This window comes from Zeugodacus cucurbitae, chromosome 5 (assembly GCF_028554725.1).
Source record: "Zeugodacus cucurbitae isolate PBARC_wt_2022May chromosome 5, idZeuCucr1.2, whole genome shotgun sequence".
In the NCBI taxonomy this organism is placed as follows: Eukaryota; Metazoa; Arthropoda; class Insecta; order Diptera; family Tephritidae; genus Zeugodacus; species Zeugodacus cucurbitae.
This window is the reverse complement of record NC_071670.1, coordinates 63,026,227-63,041,100: the sequence shown is the minus strand read 5'-3', so window position 1 is coordinate 63,041,100 and position 14,874 is coordinate 63,026,227. Positions and strand designations below refer to the sequence as shown.

The 14,874-nt window shown below is 33.8% G+C and overlaps 4 protein-coding genes and 1 long non-coding RNA gene across 5 annotated transcripts; 3 read left to right on the top strand and 2 right to left on the bottom strand.

Annotated features, from left to right (window-relative positions):
• Positions 1-1,511: 1,511 nt before the first annotated feature.
• LOC105208849 (uncharacterized) lies at positions 1,512-3,624 on the bottom strand. Its single transcript, XR_008471370.1, has 2 exons — positions 3,413-3,624; positions 1,512-2,163 (listed from the first exon to the last, which is right to left on the bottom strand). It is a non-coding gene; the product is annotated as an uncharacterized LOC105208849 (long non-coding RNA).
• Positions 3,625-3,790: 166 nt separating this feature from the next.
• On the top strand, positions 3,791-4,679 carry LOC105208851 (uncharacterized). Its single transcript, XM_011178914.3, has 2 exons — positions 3,791-3,992; positions 4,078-4,679. The coding sequence occupies exons 1-2, from the start codon at positions 3,956-3,958 to the stop codon at positions 4,506-4,508; spliced, it is 468 nt and encodes a 155-aa protein (XP_011177216.2). The 5' UTR covers positions 3,791-3,955; the 3' UTR covers positions 4,509-4,679.
• Positions 4,680-5,725: 1,046 nt separating this feature from the next.
• On the top strand, positions 5,726-8,348 carry Aats-arg (probable arginine--tRNA ligase, cytoplasmic). Its single transcript, XM_011178917.3, has 5 exons — positions 5,726-5,891; positions 5,962-6,102; positions 6,164-6,546; positions 6,602-6,931; positions 7,086-8,348. Exons 1-5 carry the CDS (start codon positions 5,850-5,852, stop codon positions 8,236-8,238), a joined length of 2,049 nt encoding a protein of 682 aa, XP_011177219.2. The 5' UTR covers positions 5,726-5,849; the 3' UTR covers positions 8,239-8,348.
• A 286-nt stretch (positions 8,349-8,634) lies between these two features.
• Positions 8,635-10,820, top strand: LOC105208852 (UPF0415 protein C7orf25 homolog). The gene is made up of 6 exons (XM_011178916.3): positions 8,635-8,868; positions 8,968-9,157; positions 9,228-9,364; positions 9,426-9,708; positions 9,775-10,046; positions 10,130-10,820. Exons 1-6 carry the CDS (start codon positions 8,710-8,712, stop codon positions 10,208-10,210), a joined length of 1,122 nt encoding a protein of 373 aa, XP_011177218.2. The 5' UTR covers positions 8,635-8,709; the 3' UTR covers positions 10,211-10,820.
• Positions 10,384-14,747, bottom strand: LOC105208959 (odorant receptor 13a). Its single transcript, XM_011179067.3, has 6 exons — positions 12,833-14,747; positions 11,744-12,217; positions 11,575-11,674; positions 11,169-11,276; positions 10,596-10,835; positions 10,384-10,525 (listed from the first exon to the last, which is right to left on the bottom strand). Exons 1-6 carry the CDS (start codon positions 13,192-13,194, stop codon positions 10,460-10,462), a joined length of 1,350 nt encoding a protein of 449 aa, XP_011177369.2. The 5' UTR covers positions 13,195-14,747; the 3' UTR covers positions 10,384-10,459.
• Between the last annotated feature and the right edge of the window lie 127 nt (positions 14,748-14,874).

The following is a 14,874-nucleotide window of genomic DNA, read 5'->3' as shown; positions in this document are numbered from 1 at the left end:
AACAAACGTTCACCAAACAAAAAAAAAAACAATTTGGTGCAAAAATTTTAAGTATAAAAACAAAAAACAAAAATATTTAAATATTTATACAAAGTTGAGAGAATATTGCAAAAAGACTTTTTGATAGTTCGTTATTATATTTTTTTTCTTAAATTAAAATTACTTTTGCGTTACAACTGATAGCGTTTAGGCATTACCTATGTATATAAGATTACGTTTAAATTATAAGTTTGGTTTTTAAAATACGTTTGTTTAGCGTTGAATGCGTTGCTACAATTCAAATAGTTACTAATAGTTAGTTAGTAATAGTTAAACAGTATAATTTCGGAAGCACGCATTGAGATTTTCGTAAATTAAATTTGAGCAGTTTCGAAAAATTTTTGATTTTTGTCTTTGTAAATTTGGTCTACACAAAACTTTGCAGTTTTCTATTATTATGCACAGCGTTAGTTACTCATACAATTACTTTTGTTGTAGTCATGGTATTTGCACTAAAAGAAAATTGCAAAAAAAATATATTAATAAAAATTTGTATTTTCCTCATGTTTTATTTATTAAAAATAAAAGCTTTCTTTTGATAAAAAAAAATCTTCTGATAAAAAAAATATTCTTTTGTTAAAAAAAAACTTAAACGAAACCATTAAAAATCATTGCACTCAACTTGTAGTGAAATAAAAATTGTGAGTAGTTATTCATGTGGATATTAATTGTGATACAGTGTTGAATATGTGTTATGCATCTGTGTATAAACACTCATACATGTATAAATTAAAAAAAAAAACTTGATGTCAAGATTGTGAAGTTTATTGTAAACGTTAATGTTGAGTAAGTAATTAAAAAAAAATTTCAATTAAATTAAAAAAAAAATAAATCAAATGAAAATGACTAAAAATATATAAAATTTTCCGACAAAAATTTGCACAACTTTAATTTCGTACAAAAATCTACATTTTAAAAATACTTTGCCTCACATGTTTCAAATAACATTTAACTCATTAGTTGCATTTTTTCTCTAATGCTTTTGTTTATTTTCTTTTTAATTAATTTTAAAATAAATAAAAAATTGTCCATTTAATGCATTTTATTTTCTATTTAATTAATTTATTTTGTATAAGAAATAACTATAAATTATGTTTACACGTAATAAATACGTAAAATGTTCTAGCAACAGAATTCTTCCCAATTTTTGTTTACAAACAAAAACAAAATCAAACATAACCTTAAAAATTGTAAATGTCTGTTCATTTAGGTATGCATTAATTTAAGCAAATTTAAGTGGAAAAGTAAAATACAAACAATAATGAACAACGCTGACTTATAAATAATTAATAATTGTTAGAATATATTCATTCACATACAATGTGTATTATTTGTTCGTTGTGTAGCATGGCATTATATTTACAATCTATACAGGGATTGTACATATTACATTACTAAAGTTAACTAACTTTAACTTATTGTTGTAACGACTGGGTTTCATAAATGCAATGCATACAGCGAATGTTTTATTAAAAAAAAAAAATAAATAAATAAAAAAGTTCAAATATACACAAATAAATAAATCATTAAACATAATGAAAAAACACACACATACATATTTGACATTAAATGTTTTTCTGATATTTTAACCCACTACATTAACAAGTCTCGACGCCTATTTGCAACTTCTGCAGCAGGAGATAAAAGTTTTATTAACTCAAAACTCAAAACAATAATAAGCGTAACTTTAGTGTCACGCATACGTTGCTGAATATCAAGCCGTGGCTTGTAGTGTTTTTTGTATTACTTTATACTTATTATAAACTGAGATAAGTTGTAAGTTGTGTTAAGGAGATACTTGTGTAATTGTTTATTGTATACATACATACATTGATGGTTTCAGATAAATAAATAAGTGATGAAAATATATGTACGTTTGTCGATTTTTATTTAAATGTTGGTACCTAGAGGTTATGAAATAAATATAAGGCTTGTAGACGAATTCTGCTCGATTTCGATTTAGGAAGACAGCTAACAACTCGAAAAATGTAATTTCCAATCACTTACAAGCAACATTTTTCAAAAAATATTTAAATTAACAAATTGTGAGTGGTGAATTTCCAATTTTTTGAAAGTAAGTGATGTAAATAATCAGTAGAAGTAGGATCGCATTATCTGTTAATACTAAAAAGAAAAAAAATACATATTAAATGCCTCTTTTTAATTTTTATATTTACTTTGTGCATGTGTATATAGAGAAGAATCGATACTCACCATCTTTTTATCGATTTTAAAGCTGCCTTCGATAGCACGAAAAGGAGCTGCCTTTATGCCGCGATGTCTGAATTTGGTATCCCTGCAAAACTAATACGGCTATGTAAGCTGACGTTGAGCAACACCAAAAGCTCCGTCAGGATCGGGAAGGACCTCTCCGAGCCGTTCGATACCAAACGAGGCTTCAGACAGGGTGACTCACTATCGTGCGACTTCTTCAATCTATTGCTGGAAAAAATAATACGAGCTGCAGAACTAAATAGAGAGGGTACAATCTTCTACAAGAGTGTACAGCTCCTGGCGTATGCCGATGATATTGATATCATCGGAAGCAACAACCGCGCCGTTTGTTCTGCGTTTTCCAGACTAGATAAAGAAGCGAAGCGTATGGGTCTGGTGGTGAATGAGGACAAGACGAAATATCTCCTGTCATCAAACAAACAGTCGGCGCACTCGCGTCTTGGCTCCCACGTCACTGTTGACAGTCATAACTTTGAAGTTGTAGATAATTTCGTTTATCTGGGAACCAGCATTAACAACACCAACAATGTCAGCCTTGAAATCCAACGCAGAATCACTCTTGCCAACAGGTGCTACTTTGGACTGAGTAGGCAATTGAAAAGTAAAGTCCTCTCTCGACGAACCAAAATCAAACTCTATAAGTCGCTCATTATTCCCGTCCTGATGTATGGCGCTGAAGCGTGGACGATGACAACATCCGATGAGACGACTCTTGGGGTTTTCGAGAGAAAGGTTTTGCGCAAGATTTTTGGTCCTCTAAACATTGGCAACGGCGAATACCGCAGGCGATGGAACGATGAGCTGTACGATTTATACGACGACATTGACATAGTTCAGCGAATAAAAAGACAGCGGCTACGCTGGCTAGGTCATGTTGTACGGATGGAAGAAAACACTCCAGCTCTGAAAGTATTCGATGCAGTACCCGCTGGAGGAAGCCGCGGAAGAGGACGACCTCCACTCCGGTGGAAAGACCAAGTGCAAAGTGACCTGGCTTCACTTGGTGTTTCCAATTGGCGCCAAAAAGCAAAAAGGAGGAATGAGTGGCGCGCTCTGGTGGATTCGGCTATAATCGCTTAAAGCGGTTCCTACGCCAAATATATATATATATGTGTATATGTTTGAAGTAGGTGTTTACATTAGAATTCTGCTTCATTTCAATATTTTTTCATTTTACAAATATCTGCTCTATTCGAATTTCATTTTTCTATTTCAAATTTTTAAATATTTACCAAACAATCGAACAGCTGATCGCTGATAGGGTGATATTTGTTTTTGTTCTTTTATCATGCAGAAATGGAGCATTTATTTAATGTTGCCATATAGTTACGCAACTTTTTGATGGATAAAGGAAAACGCTAAACAGAATTCAACTGCTGATTTGATTAACTTATTTATATTTTTTTATTCATTTATATTTTTTTATAACCTTTACTGCTAAACTAATTTGATCTCTATTATAAATCGATGACAAGAAATGCAACTTCTCACATCACTAACTAATTGGTCAATAATAAATGTCAAGTGAGTGAAGCAGGAAAGGAAAACAAAAACGCAAATAGATACAGAAGCTAATTCAATAAAATTTCAACCAAAATATATATTTGCATACGCTGACGATGTGTATAAAGTTATAGCACTGTATTCACTGTAATTATAAAAGCGGCGTTTAAGGAAAATTATGGATTTTCTGTTTGCACCTCTACCCGAAACAAATTGTAAATATTGAATATATCTGATGTAGCACGGTCATTCATTAATCGTCATATGTACATTCATATGTACATATATATTTATTTTCAGTTCAAATGAATACAGAGGAATTACGTTTGTGGCAACGAAATGCCATATTCGAATGTGAATGTGATAATTTCATTAATAGGCGCATAGAAACTGGACGAACACACTTGCTGACACTGCCGAATCGCCCACATTTTGAGTTACCTGGCATTGATGCAGCGATAAGGCAGCATGGATTGAGGCTACCGGATTCAATGGCGAATAGTGAGCACAGACCCATCACCAGCGCCAGCAGTAGCCAGCGAATTAGGAATGTTGAAGATGACAGTCGTAGAGATAGTAATGCAGATAGTTCACCTTCACTCCCCCAAAGACGAAGATTGGCGACTAGAAATGTGGAAGACGATCGCGACAATATGCTTGACAGAATTTACCAAGAGGCTTTGTTGACAGCTTTTAGAACGAGAGGATTAAGTGCAATACGAAATCCTTAATGCTAATGCTAAATATTAGCTACTTCAATGGATATTATTAATCTTTAATATTTATGTAATTTGAAATAAGGTATTTCAATTGAAACGTAATTCCTTGCATTATATCTATGTAGCTCGAAATTTGTAATTAGAATTGTACGGTAGTTTTTAATAAAATTAGTTTCGAAAAAAGAAGAAAAATTTGCTAAATTACTTTTAAATTATTAAGCAAATTCGAGAAATAGCATTGAAAATTATAGTTTGAAAATGTATCAAATATATTTTTTAAACTTCATGTATTTGTACCGTAAAAGGCGTTGGACTATTAATTAGGTACAATAATTACAATTTCGTTGCGCTATTGTGAATGAGTGCAGTTGCGAAAGAGCGAAGAGCGTAAATGGAAAAATATTTACCAGCTGTTCAAATAGCGGTTTGAGTTATTTCAGAGCAAAGATAACATGATACGAAACTCTTTCATTCGTGAGAGAGCTGTCAAAGTCCGCATTTTTTATAACATTTGGCAGTGGTGCCACTGCGGGAAAACATAAGTTAGGAGATTTTTATTCGATTTCTTGGGTATTTATTGGTTTGCAGTTTACGCTTAATAGAGACTTCTTAACCAATATTACACCAACACAAACACTTATAAATATATATTTTAAGATAAACAATAAACATCTACACATAAAAATAATAAAATATTATAATAATTAAAAATCGTACATATTATTAGTCAACATAAACAAAAATTTAGCTTAGTTGAATTTAGTAACATATATTTATTTATATTTTATAAACCAATAAACACCTTAATATATTCTCTAAAAGTTTAAGAGAAAATTTGTAATCAGATATGTATTTATGTAAATGGCATTTAACACTGCCAAAGAACGTATATTACTTTTGTCCAAATAGCCACCGTTTCTTAAATAATATACACATATTAATTCCATTTAAATAAAAGTTAATAGTAATTCAAAAATCACAAAAAACTTATCGTACAAAAACGAACCATTTAATCATTTATTTCTGCGGGATTCTTAGTGGTAGCTCGTCATTTTGACTGTCAGCTGTTCAGTAGCCCATGATCTGGCTTTGTTGCCAACATCAAAAATGAGTTCATGGGCTCTCTCAACAAGCAAAAGAGAAGAGTTTCGTATCATATTATCCATGTTTCAGAGAACGCAGAGAACGTATAATATTATACGTATAATATTATACGTTCTCTGGTTATTTCTTTCCATTGACAATTTTGTTTTTACTCCATGTGGCTACTTGAGCGACGTTTTCATAGGTCAAAAATTTATATTTAATATTATTGCAGGTGTTAAATAAAGTTTAATTAGACAAGGACCTAAAATGTCTACAATAGAAAGTGAAACTGCTGCGCTCAGTGAAATGGTTTGTGTTGAAAATTTAATTCAAAAGATTTTTAAGTGGATTTTTATAAATTTTTCAACTACCTATGTAGGAGCGCATAACCGCCCATTTGCGTGCAGAAATAGAAAAAACAAAACGTGGCGAGGGAATTGAGTTTGAAGATGATGAAGAGTATGTGAAGTTGCAAACTGAGAACAGCAAACTCAAGCATCGTTTGGCAATTTTGAATAAGGTTACATTGCATCAAATAATATTAATATTTCACCACTAAATTCTATTGTTGAATAATGCAGGCAATTGCTACAGAGAAGAATGCCACAGGTTCGGCGAATGCAGTTGCTATAAAATACCAACCAGCCGAACTACCAGTTGCCGTAAACGAAATGATTTCAATAACCGAACATCTTGTAGATTTATTTACAAATGCTATCGCTTTGGCATTTCCCGAGCTTGCCGGCACACAAGCAATCATATCACCGGTGAATGCCAATGCAGCTAAATTTGGTGATTATCAATGCAATAGTGCCATGTCACTGGCGAAGACTTTAAAAGCAGCTGGCGTCAATAAATCTCCACGGGATATAGCTAATGAAATTGTTAAAAATGTTGCAAAATCGCCGCTCGTAGCCAAAACGGAGGTCGCTGGTGCGGGTTTCATCAACGTATTCCTACAAAAGTATTCGTTAGATTACATTGTGTGTATCAAAATTTGTTAAAGTTTTATTTTTCAGAGATTATGCTGTACACGCTATTGACAATCTTCTGCGTAGTGGCGTTAAACCACCGACTTGCCGAAAGCAACGCATACTCGTTGACTTTTCTTCACCGAATATAGCGAAACAAATGCATGTGGGTCATTTACGTTCAACGATTATTGGTGAATCTATATGTCGTTTGCTGGAGTTCCTCGGACACGATGTGTTGCGCGTCAATCATTTGGGTGATTGGGGTACACAATTTGGTATGCTTATTGCGCATTTAGAAGATCGTTTTCCCAATTTCCTAAACGAAAGTCCTCCAATTGGAGACTTGCAGGCCTTCTACAAGGAATCGAAAAAGCGGTGGGTACAATTAGAAAAGTAACAACATTTTACTATTTCACTAAACTATTTTATAACAAATATTTATAAACTAAAGTATTTTAATTCAAAAAATTGTTTTTCATAAAAGTAGGCGTATTTCATAAATTCCTCCTTTTCGTTAAATTTTCCACAGATTTGACGAAGATGAAGTATTCAAGAAGCGTGCCTACAATTGTGTCGTACTTTTGCAAGGTGGCGATCCAAATTCAACAAAAGCCTGGACACAGATTTGTGATGTTTCACGTCAAGAGTTCCAGAAAATCTATGATCGCTTGGATGTAACACTCGAACCCATCGGCGAGTCTTTCTATCAGTCACGTATGATAGATGTTGTCAAGTTTTTGGCAACGAAAAATTTGCTCGAAGAGGATGACGGACGTAAGATCATGTGGGCTGATGAAAGCTCATCGGGTATACCTTTAACGATCGTCAAGTCGGACGGCGGTTTCACCTATGACACATCGGACATGGCTGCAATCCGTTATCGTTTGGAAGAACAAAAAGCAGAATGGCTAATTTATGTCGTAGACTCTGGTCAGAGCACACATTTGCAAAATATCTATCGTGCCGCTGAGCGTGCGGGTATATTCAATCCGAAAATTCACCGTGCTGACCATGTGAACTTTGGCGTTGTGTTGGGCGAGGATGGTAAAAAATTCAAGACACGTTCGGGTGAGACAGTTAAACTGTCCGACCTATTGGATGAAGGCTTAAAACGTGCGCTAGATAAATTACTGGAAAAGGAGCGTGATAAGGTGCTTACCGCCGAGGAATTGAAAGCAGCACAAGAATCTGTCGCCTACGGTTGTATCAAGTATGCAGATTTAAGTCACAATCGCACCAATGAATATGTGTTCTCCTTCGATAAGATGTTGGAGGATCGCGGCAACACGGCAGTATATCTGCTTTATGCATTTACACGTATATGCTCAATTTCACGTAATTGCGGCGAAGACTTCTCGGATCTGGCTAAAATACTGGATAGCGGCACAGCGATTACGTTGGAACACGAGAAGGAATGGAAATTGGCAAAGACACTTTTGAAGTTCCCCGACGTGCTGGTTAAGATTTCCAAGGATCTGCTGTTGCATACGCTTTGTGAATACTGTTATGAAATTTGTACCGTCTTCTCGGAATTCTATGACAATTGTTATTGCATTGAGAAAAATAAGAGTGGCGAAATTGTGAAGGTCAACCGTGGCCGCATTTTGTTGTGTGAAGCTACAGCTGCGGTGTTGAAGCAGTGCTTCTATATTTTGGGCTTAAAGCCCGTTTCTAAGATTTAAAATAATCACTATTCACTTTAACATACGAAATATTCTAATACTGTATTCATTTTTTTACAGAGCATAGCGTTTGATAAAATCAAGAAAAAAATAAAAAATGGAATTATAAATGAATTGTCTTTAATTTATTTAAACGATATGAGCAATTTTGAATTAAATTTTTTTTAGTAAAAATAAACATAACCTTCAAATTATATTTATAATTAAAAAAAAAATATATAATTTTCATTAAAAAACAAACATAACCTTAAAATTATATTTATAATTAAATAAATTATTTAATTAATATAATGGGTTATTTTCTAACTTCTGATATTTTATTTTTTATTTTGTAACTTTTATATTGAATTTTGATTTTTTTATCAAGTGCTGGCAACACTGTCTTTTTTCTCACAGTCGTTGTGATAGCATCAGCTGTTTTGATTGTGTTTATTTTTTCACCTGTAACAGCTTGCAACAATTTGTTTTATCATGGATAAAGAAATTCCTTTCGAGGAACTTGTGGAACGTGCCAATGAGAAAATAAAACTCGGTTATGAGTTGATTGCGCAGTTGGATGAATATCGACAAATAAATGGTGTTGATAAAATTCAACGGAAAATCACTCAAGAAGTAAAATTCCTGCAGAAGGTAAACAATATGGAACATTTTTGAATTACATTAAATCATCTTAAACGCTAAATATTTAGTGAGCTTTAGTAATTTCGTCATCTCTTGAAACACTTGCAGGTTATTAAAAACCAAACTCTGAAGATAAACCACGTACAGTGCAGCAACCTTACGCACTACGCTTTCCTTGTGCAGATCTTGAAATTACAACGTGATGTTGTGCATGTCGATTGTGGTTTTCCTGTCGAAGAACGCAGCAATCCGCTGCGTGTAGATATAGTTTGTGAAAATGGTTTGAAGTGGATCAAAGGTGAGACGAAACTACATACAAATACAAATGTAAACAATATATTTTATTACTTAAAATTAAATACACACAGCCATTGCGCGTAATTCCAAATCATTGGCGGATGCGGCAAATGGTGCGGCCAGTTATGGCGCGCGTAGCATATTGGATCAAGCGCAAGAGTTTGTCGATGCCAGCGAACAACATTTATGCATGTTTAAGGCGCCCAAAGTATGATTTTTTACTTTTTTACTATTTATAAACACAAACACCTTATAAAACGCATTTTTAGGTGGTTTTCTATTTTAGCCAAACCATTGATAACACACTGCTTGTGGAACTGCAAGAAATAGGCGTAGAAATTGCATCGATTGCAGAACCCGCCGAATGTGATGACAGCGCGGATATTTCCAATGTGAGCACACTAAATATAGATATCACCACGCTATTGGCGTATATAAGTAACGTTTGTAATGGCAGTTGCAATTGGATGTTCAAGGAGGGCATATTAACCGAACAGGCGGAAAAAGAGCGGCAGACACCATTGAAACCTGTTTTAGACGGTCTATTTAAAGGTAACGAGGAGCTTGCAGTATAAATAATATGACGTGCAGCTTATTTTGCTTTTTTTTTTGTTACAGGCAAACGGCTCATATGTTGCGAAACAGCGTACAAGTCATTCGCAGAGATTATCTCGTTGTTGGCTGGTCCACAGGAACATCAGCGTGCTGCGGAATTGTTGAAAATTGTGGAAGTTTTGCCGGATGTGTCGGCGGTGCCGGATGAATTAGCTGTGATTAAATTTAGCGGTAAAATAAATCAGCGGAGTTTGAAGATTTTCGCCTTCGGTATGCAAATGAAGGCGGTGACTGTGACTTCGAATAAAGCATTCGTACGCTCAGCGAAAATGCAGGTGGGTTAGAAAAATTATTGATTGAATGATAACAATATTATTGTTTGCGTGTTATGAATTAAAATGTTTTTGTTTTTCCGCAGGGCATCAATGTGCCGGTATTTACACACCAAGCCAGAGCGTTGACGGAAGCTAAAGAGGCAACTGCCACACCAATACAATGATTGATAATTTTTGGTAATTTTAAGTGCTGGGAATTGTTGCTCGTTAAAAAGTCTTATTTTTTTATTTCTGAAACATTTTTATTACGTAAATTTAGCTAATTTATTATTGTGCAAACAAATGCTACAAACAATTGTAATAAGTAAGTTTAAATGTTATATAGTTGTAAGCATACGTCCAGCCAAATTGTACAACAAAAGTGTTCCACCACGTCTATATGTGCTCGACGCAGACAACGCCACTGCCAGTGCTCAGTTCTCTTCGTCCTCGTTGAAACTTTGCAAAAGTGCAAAATAGCTCATCGACGAGCTTATTAACTACAAAAGATAAATAATAACAAATAAATATTTATTTAAACATATTATTTAGTTTGTATTATGCGCGTACCCCCGAGAAGCTGCTCAATGACAACACCGAGAACTTCAACGCTGTAATGCATGTCTGTCGTTGGCTGCGCATAATCATAAATTGCAACTTCTTGCGAAAAGCGTTATTCGTTGTATAATAAACCGTTGGTGCCGTTATTTTCACTTCTTCATCGGCGCGCTTGTTATCCGCATTGGTGGCCGCTACTTCTACGCCACACTCCCAGTTGCAGGCATACAAGTGGTTGGCCATCTCAAGTGACTGCAGAGTTGCGTATAAAAAATATTGTAATTATTATAAACATTTATTATGTAATTCCATGAACACTAATAAATTGTGAATTTGACTAAAAATATCCTCTTTCTGTGTTTTCTCCATTTATTATGCCCGCAAGCAACATGTATACATTTTTGATGTCGCTAGAAACACAAATGTTGCGTAGACATGTTGCTAGCAACATATATTGCTAGAAACATAAAAAAAGTACCAAAAAGTTAAAAAAAAAAATAAAAATAATTCGACAAAGACTATTTTACATTGAAAAAACTGAATTTTTAGTGTAAATTGTTGTCTTTTTTTAAATCCAATACAAACATTTTGTATAATGTTGTCACCATTCCAGCAGAGCACAAATAATTGAGAGAGCGATGAGAGTATGTAAACCAAAAACTTTACATAATCACCGATGAACATGTTTTTACCCTGAAAAAAGTTAAAACAAAAATATTTTTTTTAATATTAATTTTAGCAACTAATAAAAAAATTAAAAAAATGTTAAAAATGCAAATCCGAAACAGTGGAATAAAAAAAAGAATTGCTGTCAGTAATATTTTTAAATTTTATTTTTTTTTTTTATTTGAATTAATTATGGTAATAGATCTAAGATAGTTTTCTAAGAGAAAATTCTGTTAAAAAAAATTAAAAATAAAGATTTAAAAAATTTTATAAAATTTCTTGAAATTATAATAATTTATTTACACTAAACATTAATGTTGCTTACCGTAACCAATTGAAAGCCCACCATGCAAATTAGAATCGTAGAAATCAAGAAATTCACTAACAAAATGGGACTGAAGAATTCCTCCATGCTACGAACGAAACTGAAAAAAATAAATAAGAAAAAAATCTTCCGTTCCACTTCACAAACAGTTCCCTTCCCCATTGCTCACTTAAATAACACACAATGTTTCCCAGCAATTCGATCCAGACGTCGTACAGACTCCTGTTGAAAATCCGCCTCAGTGCCACGCCCAGCGCGTGTCGCAGCATACGAATCGGGTATAATGTTGTCGATTTGTATGTGTAGAATGCGAAATTGACCACAAGTGTAGGTGGTAAAGAAGCCGAATAGCGAGTCCTCCGCGAAGAGTGTGGTCACCACACAAACACCAGCCCAAGCGGTGAACAAATAGGTGAGCGCATAACGCCAGCCATAATTTGCATCGTAGGGGAATAACATTTTATATGGAAATGGTTTCTCCACGCTTTCCAAGACATCGGGTGCCGTATTCACCGTTAGCATATAGAGTTCCACCAACGGCAGCAGACAGTACATGGTAATAAGACAGGACTGCAGAGCCGAGATTACTTGAAACACACGCATATTGCGCTCACAAGCGCGCTCGACGGTGGGCTGTGAAGAGCTGTGGTGAGAGAAATAATAATAACTACAGAAGTACAGAAAAAATATAAATATTTTGCAGTTGTTTTTTCGCATCAACATATATGACTCGGTATTCGTTGAATAGAACCCAATTTACATCTGGTCGAATTTTCATCGTGATCGAATCGCGGTGAGCTGGTGCAAAAGATGAGCATTTACTGTCGGTTTGCTATGTGCTTGGTGAGATTGTCAGGGAATTATCTCCTGAGCTCATCCTCTACGGCCACCAATTGGATACCCTGAATGCAGTAATCACACTGCTTTACTCAATAAGTAAGCAATTGTGCGCCATCCGGACAAAGCCAGGCCACATATATCGATAGTGACTCACCAGAAACTCAGAAAGTTGGTTTGGAAGGGTCTTATGGATCCAACTTCTAGTCCGGACCTAGCTTCAAGTGACTACCACCTGTTCCTGTCCATGACAAATGTATTTTTCTGGGGAAATTCGTCTCAAGAGACCTTCCAAAAGTTTGTCAATATGAACAAGCACTTCTATGAGCGTGCCATTAGCCCTATATCGTATCGTTTTTACTTACCTTCAATATCCAATCTATCCATAATGCATTTCTGTTAACTAAACTTTACACATTACCTTGTAATCCAGATATCTTTAACGAATCGCGCTAACAATTGTTGAAACTCCCGCTGATGCAGCCTCAAATGCAGCAAACGCACAAAGTTCAACACGCCCATAAAGGTGGTGCAGCCATTCTCCGTGGTGACCATTATATCGCCGAAAGTTTTGACTAGAAATGCACTTTGAAAACCGATGGTTATACCAACCATGGCCACCACATACCAGGCCCAAACGCTGTAGAGCCAACGAAAGTACCTTTCAAATTCGCCAGACCGCTGTGGTCGCAGTGGCCACGAACCGTTCAATTTTAACCAAATACATTGTAGGGGGAATCTAAAGCTAATTGGATCCTTTAACGGTTTCGGATTGAATAACATCTTAAAGACGGTTAAATTTTTGTGGAGTTTCTATATTCTATGACGATAGACGGGCAAATGAACACTGAAAACTGGTAGACGACTTGGTATTTCCTCATATTTATACTGATGGGCCGGCTGCTTTTGGCAATTAAATTGATGTGTGGGCGTGTAAAGGACTTAAAATTTCTCTTTTAACTGTCATTCACTCGAAACGACGGCACAAAGTGCATTTTTAATTAGTTGATTTGGTATGACCATTCATTTGGTTGGTGTGCAATTTAACTGTTAACGGAAATTTTCGATTGTCAATGGTTTTGTTGAGCAGCCACAATAAACAATGCTTAACGCATTATGGGCGTTGATAAATTAATAATTTAAGTGTTATTTTTTTAATATTTTTTCTTGTTTGGTCATTGAAAATCTTTGACGCTTTCAATGGTTGTTTAACCTTGTCGCCATGATAAGCTAAAGCTCAGGCACGTGTTGTGAAATGAAAGCTTCTGAGCTTTCATCATTTCTGAGCTTTCACCGCTTTTGAGCTTTCGTTGTTTCGTGAGCTTTCATCATTTTAGAGCTTTCATCACTTTTGAACTTTCACCGTCGTGAAAATGTCTTCTATATTAAATTTCCAAATAAAACCACATTTATGCATTTATTTATTTTTTTGTATTTAAGTTTAATTTATTCTATGCTTATGATCACGTTTATTGTTTCTTCATTTAATTTAATCGTATTTATTAAATTAAGTGACATTTACATGTTTCTTTGCGTAAGTTTACACATTTTACACGCGTTTTTTTTAATTTTCTTCGTCTTTTTTGTTGTGGCTTTTGTCTGTACTGTTTTTTTTTGTTTGTATTTCCTTGCATTTTTTTTAATACTTAATAATTTTTATTAGAAGGGGGAAGAAAAAAACTACGCTAAGTAAACCTTATTACCTTGTACTTTTTCGTACATTTTTGCCAAATCATTTGTATTGAAAGGAAATATTACAAACACAGTTTCATCACTCTGGATATTCACTTATGTATATACTATATATATATATACTTTATATATATGCATGTGTATATGTATTTATTATCATCATAGTTGCTTTAATTAAATTATAACACAAGTATTTATATACTCGTTTATTATGTACTATACTATATATTTATATATAATATTTATATATATGTATATATTTACCTACATTGTTCTCACGCTAAGGTGCTAGCTCGCTTTGGGGTTAGCACCAACGGCTTCATTAGATCAGAATACTTAAACATGCTAGTAAACATCTACATAAACCTTGTTGCATTTTTATTTTTATTTAGTTTTTTTAATATTTTGTGTTTTTTTTTTTTGAATTTACATAAATATTTTTCATAGTTTATAGGAAATCAAAAAATTAAATTCGAAATACATTTAACAACACGGTAAAAACCATTACTTAGTATATTTAAATATTTAATTTTTAATATCATTTTCTTACTAACATACTAATACACTTATAAGCATAAGAATCTCACAATTTTTTAATAAATTTTTTCTTTAATACTTGCCATTGTATTTTGAGGTTATAGAAAACTGATAAATTATAACCTAAAAAAATATTTTTGAGAAGAAAATTATGAAATAAATACTTTGCAAGCATAAATAAATAAAATAATATAAAATACATTAAAAATGATATTTAAAAAATCTAAAATATAA

Bases quoted from the DNA above. Each gene is read 5' to 3' on its own strand.
- LOC105208959 (XM_011179067.3), bottom strand. From the start codon at position 13,194: ATGTTATTCAATCCGAAACCGTTAAAGGATCCAATTAGCTTTAGATTC. The intron at 11,277-11,574 runs GTAAGCAACATT...AACTTTTTTCAG, and splicing joins TGGGCTTTCAATTGGTTACG to GGTAAAAACATGTTCATCGG. The intron at 10,836-11,168 runs GTTTGTATTGGA...GCAACTCTGCAG, and splicing joins GTGACAACATTATACAAAAT to TCACTTGAGATGGCCAACCA.
- Aats-arg (XM_011178917.3), top strand. From the start codon at position 5,850: ATGTCTACAATAGAAAGTGAAACTGCTGCGCTCAGTGAAATG. The intron at 5,892-5,961 runs GTTTGTGTTGAA...CTACCTATGTAG, and splicing joins CTGCTGCGCTCAGTGAAATG to GAGCGCATAACCGCCCATTT. The intron at 6,547-6,601 runs GTATTCGTTAGA...TTTATTTTTCAG, and splicing joins ATCAACGTATTCCTACAAAA to AGATTATGCTGTACACGCTA.
- LOC105208852 (XM_011178916.3), top strand. From the start codon at position 8,710: ATGGATAAAGAAATTCCTTTCGAGGAACTTGTGGAACGTGCCAATGAG. The intron at 9,365-9,425 runs GTATGATTTTTT...ACGCATTTTTAG, and splicing joins GCATGTTTAAGGCGCCCAAA to GTGGTTTTCTATTTTAGCCA. The intron at 10,047-10,129 runs GTGGGTTAGAAA...GTTTTTCCGCAG, and splicing joins TACGCTCAGCGAAAATGCAG to GGCATCAATGTGCCGGTATT.
- LOC105208851 (XM_011178914.3), top strand. From the start codon at position 3,956: ATGGATTTTCTGTTTGCACCTCTACCCGAAACAAATT. The intron at 3,993-4,077 runs GTAAATATTGAA...ATTTATTTTCAG, and splicing joins ACCTCTACCCGAAACAAATT to TTCAAATGAATACAGAGGAA.